At 41.5% G+C, this 15296-nt stretch overlaps 2 protein-coding genes across 4 annotated transcripts; both read left to right on the top strand.

Moving 5' to 3' along the window:
* Positions 1–315: 315 nt before the first annotated feature.
* Positions 316–8578, top strand: LOC112223062 (rhomboid-related protein 2). 3 transcript variants are annotated; one of them, XM_024386016.2, is made up of 8 exons: positions 316–406; positions 1844–2095; positions 3317–3465; positions 5515–5627; positions 6017–6117; positions 6223–6283; positions 6410–6471; positions 7226–8578. In XM_024386016.2, the coding sequence occupies exons 2-8, from the start codon at positions 1859–1861 to the stop codon at positions 7400–7402; spliced, it is 900 nt and encodes a 299-aa protein (XP_024241784.1). In that variant the 5' UTR covers positions 316–406; positions 1844–1858; the 3' UTR covers positions 7403–8578. The 3 variants fall into 3 exon arrangements, with proteins under 3 accessions (XP_024241784.1, XP_024241781.1, XP_024241782.1); XM_024386013.2 differs by lacking the exon at positions 316–406 and adding an exon at positions 413–794; XM_024386014.2 differs by lacking the exon at positions 316–406 and adding an exon at positions 413–794 and having other exon boundaries at positions 1820–2095.
* A 3210-nt stretch (positions 8579–11788) lies between these two features.
* Positions 11789–15279, top strand: LOC112223063 (gap junction alpha-9 protein-like). Its single transcript, XM_024386017.2, has 2 exons — positions 11789–12259; positions 12818–15279. The coding sequence occupies exon 2, from the start codon at positions 12840–12842 to the stop codon at positions 14328–14330; it is 1491 nt and encodes a 496-aa protein (XP_024241785.1). The 5' UTR covers positions 11789–12259; positions 12818–12839; the 3' UTR covers positions 14331–15279.
* Positions 15280–15296: the final 17 nt, after the last annotated feature.

Below are 15296 nucleotides of genomic sequence, written 5' to 3'. Positions count from 1 at the left end.
AACAAATTTGCTAAATTGGCATCACTGGGTGTATATGTGAAAATCAACAAGCAGCCCAATAGTCAGTACATGTAAAACTTTGAAAAATTAAATAATTATGGGTGTCTCTCTTTTGTAATGGGCTCTTACACCCTCTAGTGGTACAACTCGTATTGTGCAGAAATTGCATTGATAGGATGCTTGATAGTACAACAAGCTTTTCCTTTGGAACAATTAAAATATTTGAACACCAGAATCGTTGATAAACAAGTATATGACTCGTTTGTCTGTGGTCCACAAAACAACGATGCATATCACACTTGTAATAATATGTTGTTGATGGAGGACATTTCATCAATGGGGACCTCCAGCCAAAGCCTCAAGCCCATGATGGCGTCACCGGTCTCAGGTGTTACCGGAAGCGCAGGTGAGTTGTTGCAAAATGCCTGCGAAATTTGCGCTACATTCAACTTTTTAGATTTATGAAATGAGATTCAGTAGTCTATTCGTTTCAAGTGGGGGTGCTTCAGTGGTTTGTTTGGAAAAGGAAGGAAGTTCGTAGCAGGAAAAGCGAAGGGAGGTCTATAATTATCTCAAGTCATTTATCAGAATTGACCGTCATTTTCCCAAGGACAGTAGTGAGGATTTTACGCGCCTTGGAATGTCCGGACTGTTTTAGAATTGCTTGAAAATATAAAAACAAAATAAAAAGTATTAAAGAGAAACTTCTACAGTAATTGATATATTTTAAGATGCTAGTGGAAACGTTGAGTTGAATCATTTTACACGACAGCACTACCAACCAGTAACGTTACGTAAGTTACTTCTAAACTTTCCAAACACCATTGCCTGCTATATAGGCCTCTGTTATTACGGAAAATGTGTAGACCAACTTCTGTACTGAATGGGACATGATCATGTGTGTGTGGGTTACGTTTACATGGTTCATATACAGGTAAATTGGAAAAAAAAGCCACATTGTCAAAAAAAGGGCTAAGGAAAATTCACTTTGAAATTGTATTGATGGGCTTGTATTTCTGTCACTCATATTGACCCTACAGTGGTAGACTCCAAAGTAGTCCAATATATCAGCCATTGATGTATTAGGCCAGGGTTCCCCAATGGGCGGTCGGAAATTTATTTGTACCCCCCCCCCAGATTAAAAAAACTGTTACCCAGTATTCCCATACATTAATGGCATATGTGATTGTATCCCAATGTAATCAATGTTTTAATTATTGTTTTTGCCAAATACTATATCTGTTTGGGATTCTTGCAGTAAATTTTCTGGCCCCATGACCATCAGCTCAAGTAAATATCATCCCATGGCTGAATGTAATTGGGGAGCCCTTTATTAGGATAATTCCAAAAAGCATCTGCTCTGTGTTCCAGGAAGATTTGTATAGCTACTGTAATTGTCCCTAGAGACAACAATTGTATACGTCAAAGCTGAACTTCAGCTCTTTCTCATGTTTATCACAGCATCAAATACCTCACTAATGTGTCGTTAACCCTGTAGCTACTCAACCAATAATTCGGAAGACAATATCTCACCCTTAGTTTTGTTAATCTGACGCAAACCCAACCCATTTAACACAACATACACTCTTAACAAATCAATTGCTGTTACATTGAATGGTGCAATCCTCACCTTTTTATGGTTTTATTCCATAAGAAAATCCTCTGCCTGTGGTCTAGTTTCCCAGACACAGATGAAGTCCAATTTAATCCGTGTCTAGGAAACCAGTGTCTATCGATACAATACTGAAAAGACAATGACATACTTTCATAGAGATCTGAAATGTATTGTGTTCTTCCCTGTCAATTCATTTGACTGTAGGACTCATCCACTCTATTTGTCTAGGCTACGATCTGAGTGATGGACAGAGACATTGAAGAGCAGGACCCCCTCGCTGTAGACCCTGTAGACAGAGATGGGAGACAGATGGGGGGTGCGGGAGGTGATGATGACGGGAATAGGAAGGTTGGATGCTGCGAGAGGTTCCATCGCTCCATCTCCAAGTGGATGCTTCCGGAAGAACTCCACGAACAGTACCGGGAGCGAGCCAACTGCTGCCCCCCTCCCATCTTCATCATCCTCATCAGCATCGGAGAGGTGAGGGTTAAAACGCATCATGGTTTATACGCATCCTACTAATGGCAGCGCAGCATTGACAACAAGTAGCCTCTTTTGCATCTGCATACGTTGTTATGATTGTGTTATACCTGAGTGAATTTTCGATTTCAGGAAATGCTCTGGACATGGTATTTAAAGAGAGAGGTGCAGCTGATATTATATCTCCACCATGGTTCATTGGACAAAGCCTATGGTGAAATGAATTTAAAAAAAATAAATGCCAGAAATAAGGTCTGTGGTAAACACAGGCTTAGGAGATCTTATATGTTTTGTTCTATGAGATAATCTTAATCAGCTAATGTCACTTTTTGTGAGTTTTGAAGCACATAAAGTACAAAGGCTTCATAATTCATAAAGGTCATTTTAACTGACCTATTATCTCTTGGAATACAACGTCTCTCCTTGGCCTGTGTTAACCTCAGACCTTATTTTCTATGTTTATCCCAAAACCCTATTCTTTCCCCATTAATTTCCCCCATAGGAATGGCTGAACGAACCAGAGGGAACTCATTTCCGTTTTTTAGGACTACAAGCTGGCGAGCTCGATTAAATGGCCAACCATTGGTATTTGTGTATTCACACTCTCTGAGTTTGGATGTGGCTAAGGTCCAAACTGAAGAGCTCTTGTACCAGACATTCCTCTCTCTCCTACTACTGTGGGAGGTCTCGGCCAGCTTATCCATCTCAATGTCTGAATTCATCCAAGATTCTTAGAGCAATCCCTAGACCTATGCGTTGGCTCAATGAAAATAGAGTTTGAGCACAATTAACATTGGGACCAGGGTTTAAGGCTATCCTCCCAAGGAATTGATTGTAATCATACACCACGTACACCGTGCCCATGACATTTCCCAGATATTTTAGTAGTATGGTGAGCTTGTTATGGCAAAATAATTGAGATGTGTGTTAGTTATTAAAGGTGAAATGAGTCTGTGAGTAGAAAAATGTGCGACGTCGACACAGTTTGTTAAAGGAATTTGTCTAGTGTTCTCTCTGCTCTTCTCATTAACTTTGTTGCCATTGTGTGTTATCACTTTGGAGTATGTTTGTATTCTGCTATAATGGTCTGCTCTGCCCATACTGCAACACAATGCAAAAGGCTGACTCATGGCTACATTTAAAGCAACTGTTTTAGCCTTTCAGGACCCCTCCTGTCATTATGTAGCTAGTCACTGATCTAACCTGTGTCTGTCTGGACAGCTAGCAGTGTTTATCTACTATGCGGTGTGGAAGCCCCAGAAGCAGTGGGTCACCCTGGGTGAGGGCATCTGGAACAGCCCTCTCACTTACAAGTCTGACCGGCGGGAGGAGGCGTGGCGCTTCGTCTCCTACATGTTTGTCCACGCTGGGTAAGGGTCACCCCACCTCACACAGATGCCCAAACCCACTGGAGATTTACCATTGACCAAACCTTTTAGTCCAGGACTAGGCGTAATCCACAGGAGGCTGCTGAAGGGAGGACGGCTCATAATAAGAGCGAATGGAATGGCATCAAACGCATGGAAGCCATGTGTTTGAAACCATTCCACTGATTCTGCTCCAGCCATTACCATGAGCCTGCCCTCCCCAATTAAGGTGCCACCAACCTCCTGTGGCTTAATCTGTGTCCAAAAGAGTAGAGCATTGCAGGTCATTCCTCTTGCCACATCTCACTGAAATGATTCACTCTCTCCCATATCATCTGTTTATATAACACTTGGCCACTGCTAAAGCAGTTCTGGGTTCTTCAGAGTTTGAGGTCACGATTCAATCCAAGTGAAAGGCTTTAAAAGGCCATTTCCCAAATGTTCACAGAGCTTGCATTCACTGTAAACACGTCGGCTCAAGCAAAAAGAACCTTTTAAAAGTAAATTGCAGTGTGCACGTTGTTTGTGTTTGTGAGTCTTTCCACAGGTTCTGATTCATTGGTAAGACATTCACTCGGCTATCCACTCAATCATACTCTCACACTGGCGGCGCTAGGGGGTAGCAAGATGGTGGTGGAAGCCCCCTCTAGAATAGGCCTGTTTTAAATTGTCAATATATAACCAAAGTTAAAATATTTCAATCAAATCAATCAAACGTAATTATAAAACCATTTTTACATCAGCTAATGTCACAAAGTGCTAAATCCACAGGATTTCTCTCTCAAAATCCTGTTCTCACGAACGTGCTCCGACTGCTCAGCAAGACGGCACAGCCTACATAACGCCGTGCCTCCTCATTTTCTAAGCCAGAATTTCATGAATTTGAATGGTTGTAAAATCCTGTTAATTGAGATTCTGTATCTTCGGACTATGTAAAAGTTGCTTATAGCTAGCTATACCCTATGAAAGTCTCGCCTACTTCCTGGTGCAAGTCTTGTGCTGTTTTTGAATGGGCTTCAATCTTATATTATCAAATTCAAGAAAATGTGGTCATTTAAGATATGTACAATTATATTCGTATTCATGGCTTAATTTACTTCTACCTGATGCCTTTTATGAAGATTTTAGATAGCATTTTTTCTCCAGAATTGTGGAATGTACCCTATAATGACTTTTTACCAGAAATAATTTAAGAGGATCTTCTCAGGCAAAATAATGTTTTTGAGGATGTGTTGAAATGTACTTTGCTTGCAAATACGTGCCAACCAAGCCGTCAGCTAAAAGCTAAACGTTTTGCAGTTAACATCAACTGTGTTGTTTCATATAGGCAGCCTGACCTTACGTATCCACGTAACATGATGTGGGTGATGAAACAATGGAGCCTCATTTCATTTTTAGTGAAGTGGGCGGGGGGGACAGTTGGGTGACGCGAGGGAGCGTGAACAGGGTGGGACCAAAGTTGTGGAAAGCTGAACTTTATGCATATACTCTGCGATATTGTGTCGATTTTGACCAATAAAAGCTGACTATAGCTTCTAGCCCCTACTGGATTGGCTGTTGACGCGTTCTAGTTTTTCTAGCAGCCACATAAGAAGCTGGTGGTTATCCGATTTAACGTTGATATTTCAACATCAACAAAAATATTTAACCTTTATTTAATTAGGCAAGTCAGTTAAGAACAAATTCTTATTTACAATGACGGCCTAGGAACAGTGGGTTAACTGCCTTGTTCAGGGGGGATTCGATCTAGCAACCTTTCGGTTACTGGCCCAATGCTCTAACCACTAGGCAACCTGCCGCCCTATTAGCTGGAAAATATTTAATGCTAGAATGCAAAGTTGTTTTCACTTTGGTTGCCAATTTTACCAGCTGACACTTCTGCTTATGATAGATTTTCTGTGGCTTCAATGTCAATGATTGATGAACTTCTCTTTGACAAGCACCCCTTTGCAATGACCAAGCTACCCCAGTGAAAATTTCCTGGCGCCACCACTACTCCTAAGTCTCAACTCCCATGTCTCCATCTCCTCTCTATGTCTTCCTTCCCCACAGCGTGGAGCACATCCTGGGCAACCTGGTGATGCAGCTACTGCTGGGCATCCCACTGGAGCTGGTCCACAAAGGCTTTGAAGTGGGCATGGTCTACATGGCAGGCGTCCTAGCAGGTGGGCATCCACATACACCCCCTTTTGTCCATTGACGCACAGTCAATTAGACACAGTTGTCTTCAAAGGTCTGTTACGACTGAATGAAGTTGCTTTGAAGTTGACTCTGTTTTAGCTAGTGACATGAATAGTATAGCATGTGATTGCTTAACCAACACAATGTGCGCGACAGGTTGCCTTAGTTATTATTAGCTCACTGGATTTTTGCTGATCATGACTGTACAATGCTAGCAACTCACAGCCACAGAGCTGTGTAGATGGTAATCACGTTTCACACTTAAGTCTCTGACATTCTTTCGCTTCTCAAAAGTTCAATTTTTCCTGTTTGGGTTTCATAGCTGAAATGTCTATAATGCTATAGATGACCTTCTCATGCATGTTGTCCTCAGGCTCCCTGGCCAGCTCCATATTTGATCCCCACAGTGCTCTGGTAGGGGCCTCTGGGGGGGTATATGCCCTCATAGGTGGATACTTCATGAACGCTGTTGTGGTGAGTTCTGGCTAACTGCTGATTCTATTATTTTTAGCAGTTGTTTTTTTTCTCTCTCTCATTATTTCCCTGTTCTTTCCTCTTGTGTAACTCCCTGGCCTACAGAACTTCAGAGAGATGATTCCTCTCCTTGGAGTGTTTCGTATTGGAGTGATTGTGATTATCGGTAGGTCCCTTCTAGATCCACTCGACTTATTTTCCCACCAGTGCCTCAAGGTTTACTGTTCCAGCAGCGCCCACGCCTCTGTGGTTGTATTTCAGTAACTAAACGTTCAATGTTTTTTTTCTCAAGTCGGGACAGATGTCGGATTCGCCCTTTACAGAAGATTTCTTACTCACGACGTTGGCTTGAAGGTAAGACATCTTTTTTTGTTTGTCCTGCATGCCCTTTCTCTTCTTAAAATGCATGGCATTGAAATAGTTCCCACAGACAGATAAGTATTGTTTCAGCAGAGAGCAAGGCTTTTTTAGAACAGTCTTTAGTTCACAACTGGAGAGCCTCTTACGCGAAGTCCAACCCTAGACCAATATAACAGTGAGTAGATCTGGCTTTTATCAGTGTGCCTAAATAGAAAACTAGAGAGAAAAAAACTGCAGTAGCAGTACCACCCAATTGCATTATACGGCATACAGTTACACAGGACTGACTAATCTCTAAACCAGATTGCCCTCTACATACTCTGTCACACACACATCCTGTCTGTTCCCCCTGAATTATTGCACCCAAGCCATTCCTGTCACTAGACTGTGATGAGTGTGATCCTTGATTTTGTTCTCTGCTTTAGGAGAAGAGGAGAGCAAGATAAGGGTTGCAGCTGTTTGTCTTTCCAGCAGCCTAACTGACTGGGCTATAAGCTACTAATCTATCACCTGCTTCCCCTCTTTCATCTTGCTTTTATTTCATGTTTTCTTGGTCTTTGTGAGAAGTGCGGTTTCAAATGCACTGTCTGCATTTAAATTGGTCCTGCTATTTTTACTGTCCACCCTTTGCATACTAACCACAGTGACAGGGCAGAGGATGCTAATTGTAAGGCTGTAGCACAGCATGACTTTGTTGGTTTGAAGGGAAAATTAGACTGAAATTAGACTTCTCCCTGGTCTCCCTCAGGTTTCGTTTGTGGCGCACATTGGAGGAGGAGTGGCTGGGATGACCATTGGATACGTGTTCTTCAGCGCCTACAACCAGAAGCTCCTGAAGGATCCGCGCTTCTGGCTTTGCATAGTCGGCTACGTAGTCTTCCTCTTGTTCGCTGTGCTCTTCAACTTCTTCCTTTCCCCTGCATAATTTCACACTATACAAATGAATGCGTTTTGAATAACGGAAATAGGACATTTCAGGGATTTGGTAGGTTATCTAAAAAAATGTAAACCTCTACTGCAGGAGAGAAGAGATTTAAATTGAGAGGGATTCCTAGTTGAAGTGTAGTATTTCACTCAGCGCAAATTATCTTTGTTACATGTTTTTTTTAGTGATGTTGATAATGAAATGCATTATTAATTTGATCTCTAGGTTTTGTACTGAACTCAATATACCTCAGTTAATTGGTGTTACGGGTATTTCTTTCCATATGATGTTTGTCCTGATTAGTCAGTGAGGTAGGACATTATTTCCCCAAGCAGGTCCTTTCCTCTAAGTTTTAGATTGGCCTACAAGTGTGTGTGTTTAGGTGTGTTTTGGGGGAATTTTCAAGCCATCAGGAGCAAGTGTGTCATCTGTTGGTTAACGGCATGTCAATTCGTAAACAAGCCATGAGAATGGCCCAATGCCAGGTTATTGTTTCACTTCCCCGTTGACAGGATGAGACACTGTCTGACAATAGCACATATCAATGTTAATCTGCTCACATATCCTTGGCTAAGCCTCTTTCAAGTATAATTTATTGAAGGCATGATATTAATTTGTGTTTCTCTTTAGCTTTTGCTACTTGCCAGCAGTTTTGAATTTCAGTCAGTCTGTTAATCCTTTGGTTGTTTAGGATGTTTGTGTACAGTGGAACAGTAGAGGGCAGCACTTTCCATTGTATATTAGTCTATATTGTCTATATCATTTCCATTGTGCCACTGTGTATTAGTCTACATAACTGTTTAGTATGACAGTCCATGAGGAAAATGAAAAGGTCATCGAAAAGGCCTCAGCTTATGCCATTTGTATGGCATATTTTTTTATTGGTGATATCTTCAAATGTTTTTCCTAAACTTATTTGTGGTGATATTTGTTAGTTGGTATGTGAAACCAAATGGCGGTTCAACAAACCTCTAAGAAACCAATACATACTTTAGGTATTTATTATGTATTTACAACTTGTACAATGTACTTTCAAAGTATATGTCAGGGTAGATAGCATAACATTCCAATTGTAAATGACTTGTTTTGTATTTGAAGCTCTTTTTTTTAATCTCCAGACTCAATCTTGTATCTTTTCATCACTTTTACATTAAATGTTATTTTACATTTCCAAAATTCCCTTCGGATCTTAGATCTGTGTTGACAAAGCCACGCATAATCCGATCTCTGAAAATGATTGGATTATGAGTTTTTTTGTGTGTAAACTCTATTTGGTGTTATACGACAAATAGTTCATCTTGGCAAAACATATCTTAATTCATCTGGTCTATAGCAAGCCAGACATGGGGGTTAGTGAATGGGTACGGAGCAGAATATTTGCTTGACTGATGTCTGACCTGACCTAGGGTGCCACGCTTCTATTATTAGCTAACAGTGGCTTCAACAAAAGACAATTGATCGTACCCCAATGGCAGCCACCACTCTAGCCAGTTTGTGGAACATTCCATAGTTCCAGACTCGGAACATCAATACAGTGCCATTATTTAATTGTGTGCTTGCTAGTCTGCTTTGTGGACACTTAAACCATTGGTTAAGAGGGATAATGAACTTCAGAAAGTACTGATAAATTAGTAATAGCCAAGTTGTCATAAATATTGGTTCTTAAATTCAACAAACTGCTGGAAAATCGGCTAAATAAAATCCTCAAACAAGGTTCACCTAATGTGAATCCCTGACTATAAATGTATTTGAATCCGACTCATTTGGAAAGTGAATCAATCCCCCTAGTGTTGCCAAATGATTTGACCAATATTCTAAAGAGAGACCATTTCAGGGCAGTACACAGGGTTCTCAGGTGAATGGTATAGTCAGTCTATATTGGGTACCAGTCTGTTTGGGATTGAACAATGGTAGCTCCTGTAGTAAAGCAGAACCAGACTGGCACACCATCTGCTCAGCAATAATCCACCCAGGATTTGGGGTTAAGGTTTTGTACTGAGAACCAATATTTTCACATTTTCCCTTTTGTGCAGGTCATTAGTTAGAGCATGACAATCTGCTTTACTCATCATGGGGAGATACTAGTAGAAAATGTTTGGATTTGGGCCAGTAGATATATAATTGATTCTTTAGCCAAATTTAAAATGAATGAGTGGGAGGTGCTTTGGAAAGTGTTCGAGATAGACATTAGGGATTGCATTTGAAAGAATGTGTTCGAGTACTCTCATGAAGAATTATTTTCAGTACGCTCATATTAGTTTGAAATGAAACGGGTTTGAAGGAAAAATGTATCCTGTATGCAATTGGTTGTTCCAATTACTGGTTGTTCTGAAACACAACTGAAAAGAAAGCGTCATGTATTTTCACTGCACTTGATGCACTCCACAAACTATAAACAGAGCTTGAAATTGTGGCAGTGCTTCTAAATTTAACCGGCTAAATATACAGAACAAAAATGGCCAGGACCTGCCAATCAGAATGGGTTTTTCCCCCACAAAAGGGCTTTATTACAGATGTAAATACTCCTCAGTTTCATCAGCTTTCCGGGTGGCTGGTCTCAAGACAATCCCGCAGGTGAAGAAGCCGGATGTGGGGGTCCTGGGCTAGCGTGGTAACAAGTGACCTGTGGTTGTGAGGCTGGTTGGACATACTGCCAGATTCTCTAAAACAAAGTCGAAGTGGCTTATGGTAAAGAAATGAACATGACATTTTCTGGCAACAGCTCTGATGGACAATCCTGCTGTCAGCATGCCAATTGCACACTACCTCAAAACTTCAGACATCTGTGGTATTGTGTTGTGTGACAAAACTGCACATTTTAGAGCGGCCTTTTATTGTCCCCAGCACAAAGTGCACCTCATACAGCTTAATATGCCACAACTGTCAGGTGGATGGATTATTGTGAAAAAGGAGAAATGCTCACAAACAAGGATGTAAAAAAAAATGTCTGCACAAAATGTGAGAGAAATAAGCTTTTTTTTTGTGCGTACGGAAACTTTCTGAGATCTTTTATTTCAGCTGATGAATCATGGGACCAACACTTGACATGTTGCATTTTCTAGTTACATTTCTAAATTTAGTGTACAGGAATTTGATTATTAGTAATAGAATATAAACTTTTAATCTAGTACTCGCACCCATCCCTAATAGACATCAATTGCACATCACACAGATTGGCAAACTCCTATTGGTGTTAGTCTACTTGTTGATAGACAAAATGACAGACCCATGTAACTGCACAGTGCATTGACCAAAGTCGATTATCAAAATCTCATCGAAAATCCATTCCTTTGGAAATAATGATAGTATGATCGATCTGGTTAAAGGAAAACCACAAAGAAAGTTGTGTTTTCTGGCCATCACATGACACTATATGTAGGTTAACACATACGATGATCAGAACTGCATTTCATTTTGTAACTGCTTTATAAACACGTTTGTAACTGATTTCAGGTCGAGTTACAGGACCCAGGATTATGCCAACTCCTGGACAAAAAAAAATCAGACAAAGTTTTGAATATACCCTTAACATCTGTGGTAATCAGGTTTAGGCTCAATTTGAATTGAGGCAGTCAATTTAGAAGTAAACTGAAATTCCAATTCAATGAAAAAGGGAATCTCTTTTCCACTACTTCTCAAACTGAAAAGGAGAAGCTATTTATGTAAAAAGTTGTCAAATGTTCTGATTTTAAATTCAACTCACTTCCTGAATTGACTGACTTCAATTGCAACAAGTCAGAGTAAATCGATTTCTTGTAAATTAATACAAATATTGTGTCAACTGCCAGAGACAACTTAATTACAGAGGGGAAGCACCGGAGTATGAAATCGGACATGACCCATTGATTGCATTACAAGAGTAAAAAACTATAGATCTGAAAGAGTTGTGGCACAGTCCCATAGCGTTATGTTGTTTGGGAGGGACACCAGAACCAGTAACTGATTTCAAAACAAACTCCCATCACATTGTCTATGTATACCATGATCATCAAACATCAGATAAACTGCACCAAACATCTCTCACCGGGGGCTATGGCGTATAGCCTATAGAATCTACAGACGCAGACAAGAGGGAGCCTAATAAGTAGGCCGTCTGTCCACTACAACACCTTTCCATGCTTCACTCTTATATTCCTAGCTATACATTCAAGACACACTGGACTGTTGAAATTTAAGTTCAGCTAGTCCTTTAGGAGAAGCCAAATATCTTTTTAACCAAGTAATTCCACTGTTTATTTTTAATTAAGGACATTATTTAACTAACCTATAACCCTGAATCAATAAATGGCAAGCATGAATAGGCTGAAACAATTGCTGTGTGGCTATGATTTATCTTGTACTGTATTGGTAGAACTCTGATTATTGATTTTATCTCGCTGACTGACCAGAATCTGGCACTGGCAGCTGTCTCAACTGTTCAGTCATACGTGGTGTACTGTCGGCACTGGAAACCCTGGTAAAATTTGGGTCACAGAAGTTCAGGTGATGCGCATCGACAGATGTGGAGGGGGCACAAACGATTTTCTTTTAAAGCTTTTTGGTGGCCTCATCGCGGCTGGATGACCCGTGGGGATTCAAATCACCGGCAGTCTGTCCATGCTGCTGCAAGGTAAATGGAAATGACTCTCTCATTGATTTCTCTCATTGTTTATAAGTTAAATCACAGAGGGGAATGGCTTTATTTTTGGCAAAACAGGACTACTGAAAGGAGCAAGAGAGGCAAATAATAAACATGATAATCGACAGCCTGCTTATTCATACATTTTGATATCTGCTTTACAAATATGTGATGCTCCATATTCATTGTAAATTTACATCTGTCTTCGATGTACATTGCCTTTTTTCCCCCTGATAAAGGTATGTTACAATTCATTATTTATATGTCAATGACTTAACCTTGTATTTAAATGGAAATAAATCAAATATACTTCAATTGTATTTATTGATATGAAAGGACTGATGCATTATTTTAATTGGTAAATCAACCTTTGTGGGATTAAAATAGTCTGTGGAATAATATATTTTCATAGAGTATTTGTTAATGAAATACAGGTTTTAAAACAAACTGCATAGAAAATAACATTTACATGTACTTTTTACGATGTATTTTTGAAGATACTAGTGTAAGAAAGTTCAGTTGCTTATTGTTACACACCAAATTGTGGCTTGAAAGTTGGTTGAATGGTTTATATATAGATATTAATATGAATAAATGTTGTATTTCACAAAACAAAAACAATGCTTTTGCTCATTATTGGGGAGGAATGCCCCTTTATGTCCAATTAGAATTTCTGAATAATATTTCTGTCCATTGAGGGGTCTTGGGCTCAAGAACCATCCAAAAGGGCAAAAGTTCCATATAGCCTCTTTAAATGACAAAATTGCCTCGATCCTCTCTCTGCCTCCTACTCACAGACACAACGATGCCCGTGTAAAGATGGGGGATTGGAATTTCCTAGGGGGGATATTGGAGGAGGTGCATATCCACTCCACTATGGTGGGAAAAATCTGGCTCACCATCCTATTCATCTTCCGCATGCTGGTGTTGGGTGTGGCGGCCGAGGACGTGTGGAACGATGAGCAGGCAGACTTCATTTGCAACACGGAGCAGCCCGGGTGCCGGAACGTCTGCTACGACCTGGCGTTCCCCATCTCCCTCATCCGCTTCTGGGTCCTTCAGGTCATCTTCGTCTCATCGCCCTCACTGGTGTACATGGGCCATGCTCTCTACCGCCTCCGAGCCCTGGAGAAGGAGCGGCAGAAAAAGAAGGTCCTGCTACGTCGCGAGCTGGAGTTGGTGGACGTGGACATGGTGGCTGCTCGGAAAACGATTGAGCGAGAGGTGAGGCAGCTGGAGCAAGGCAAGCTCAACAAGGCTCCGCTGTCGGGGTCCCTGCTGCGCACCTACGTGGCCCACATCATTACCCGCTCCGCCGTGGAGGTAGGCTTTATAACGGGCCAGTACATCCTCTATGGCTTCCAGCTCTCCCCTCTCTTCAAGTGCGAGCGTGAGCCTTGCCCCAACGCGGTGGACTGCTTCGTTTCCCGGCCCACAGAGAAGAGTGTCTTCATGGTCTTTATGCAATGCATCGCTGTAGTCTCCCTCTTCCTAAACATCTTGGAGATCATGCACCTGGGCTACAAGAAGGTCAAAAAGGGCATCCTGGACTACTATCCACACCTGCAAGATGAGCTTGACGACTTCTACTCAAGCAAAACCAAGAAAGACTCCATGGTGCATCAGACAGGCATTGCTTCCTCCGGCTGTAATCCTACTATGGCCTCCGCGCCCAGTGGCTACAACCTCCTACTGGAGCGGGCCCAGGAGGGTCACACCTACCCCCCCCTTATCAACCCCTCTGCCTTCCTCCCTGTTCAGGGTGAACTGGCTGGTAAACGGAGCGTGGAAGAACTCAAAGATGCTGCACATAGCCCGACGGAGCACAACTCCAACTCCAATAACACCAGCAGTGACAGCCGCTCACCGCCCTGTGACTCAGTGACCCCGCCAAAGCAGGAGGAGCCAGAGGAGTCTGCACACCTTCCCCCTCACAGCGAGGAAGAGAAGAGGGGGAGCCCAGACTCTCCCAGGCGCCCAAGGGATGCATCTCACGCCTCCTCCTGCCCGACATTGCTAGTAGGCGCCGGAAGGAAAACATGGAGGGTCAACGCTCCCTCAAATTGTTCCACAGTGGTGGAGGGCAAAAGCTCAGACACAGATTCTTATGGGGGTGCTAAGGCCAGTGGTGGGTACCAAGCCCGGACTGCGTCGAAATCGGAACCCAAAATGCGTCCCTCCACCCCAGACTCACTGGGGGACTCAAGTTCAGGGTCACAGCACAGTCCGAGAACACCCTCTTCCAATCGCCGACCATCATCCACAAGCAACGCAAGTAGTAGGCGAGCCCCTACAGACTTACAAGTCTGAATGCTAAGAGTAAAACCTTATCGCTTGTCCCTCAGACAAAAAATACTTTATTTCAAACACAGGGATCAGAAGAACATGACATGAGTTGTGACATTGTTGCGAACTGCTTCGGAGGGAAATCTGTTGCAGTAGTCCAGCAAAATGGATAGATGTGTTTTATAAGATGTCACCTCTGTTTCTGTTGATCTGTATGTGGTAGTTTATTTTTGTATTCACCAGCTTCAAAGCCTCCGTCATACTTTGTGATGACATAAGACACAGTAGATCAAACATTGGGTGTGGGGACTAGCTATTGGGAATATTGACCTGCTTTTAAATGTATTGTGGCTAAGAGAGAAAAACACTGGAACAGTACAGATCACACAGCAGTGACAACGTTAATGCTTTCTGTAGGTTTCAGTTCATTTTAAACACCATTGTTTAGAGAGAAACCATGAAAATATGTCCTCATGGCAGCCCAATTCAGAATTTTGTTTCACTAATTGGTCTTTTGACCAATCAGACCAGCTCTGAAAAATATCTGATATGAAAAGATCTGATTGATCAAAAGACCAATTAGTGGAAAAAGATCAGAATTGGGCTGCCTGTCTAAACGCAGCCAAAGTAGCTTTTGACCACTGAAAATAGAGTATGTAGACTAAATGATGTATATTGCATGAAAGAATGACCTAATTTCCTATTTATAAAAGCGTATGTCTTGGTTTTTATTTTGCATTAACTACTATATGTCCATACTATCATCGTAAAACCATGTATGACGGTTACAATGGCCCTCCACGTTCTTTTAGGCACAGCTTTTCTTTTAAGGGTTGTGGGGTATTTCAGTTTCTTATGCATTTCAAGTAACGCCAGCAGAGCCTCTGTGTGCACACAGTACAAAAGTGATATCATGAGGTAAGATTTCTCTATTGTAACAAATATGTGAACGTGATTAAAAAGGAAAACACCATTTTGTTAATGTTTGTT

This window comes from Oncorhynchus tshawytscha, linkage group LG23, assembly GCF_018296145.1.
Source record: "Oncorhynchus tshawytscha isolate Ot180627B linkage group LG23, Otsh_v2.0, whole genome shotgun sequence".
Classification (NCBI taxonomy): Eukaryota; Metazoa; Chordata; class Actinopteri; order Salmoniformes; family Salmonidae; genus Oncorhynchus; species Oncorhynchus tshawytscha.
Note: the sequence above shows the minus strand (reverse complement) of the source record. Positions and strands in the feature narration are given on the sequence as shown.

What these genes read in the sequence shown, in the direction of transcription:
- LOC112223063 (XM_024386017.2), top strand. Translation starts at nt 12,840, where the DNA reads ATGGGGGATTGGAATTTCCTAGGGGGGATATTGGAGGAGGTGCATATC.
- LOC112223062 (XM_024386016.2), top strand. Translation starts at nt 1,859, where the DNA reads ATGGACAGAGACATTGAAGAGCAGGACCCCCTCGCTGTAGACCCTGTA. An exon ending in TACATGTTTGTCCACGCTGG is followed by an intron (nt 3,466 to 5,514) that starts GTAAGGGTCACC and finishes CCTTCCCCACAG; the next exon opens with CGTGGAGCACATCCTGGGCA. An exon ending in TGGAGTGATTGTGATTATCG is followed by an intron (nt 6,284 to 6,409) that starts GTAGGTCCCTTC and finishes TTTTTTCTCAAG; the next exon opens with TCGGGACAGATGTCGGATTC.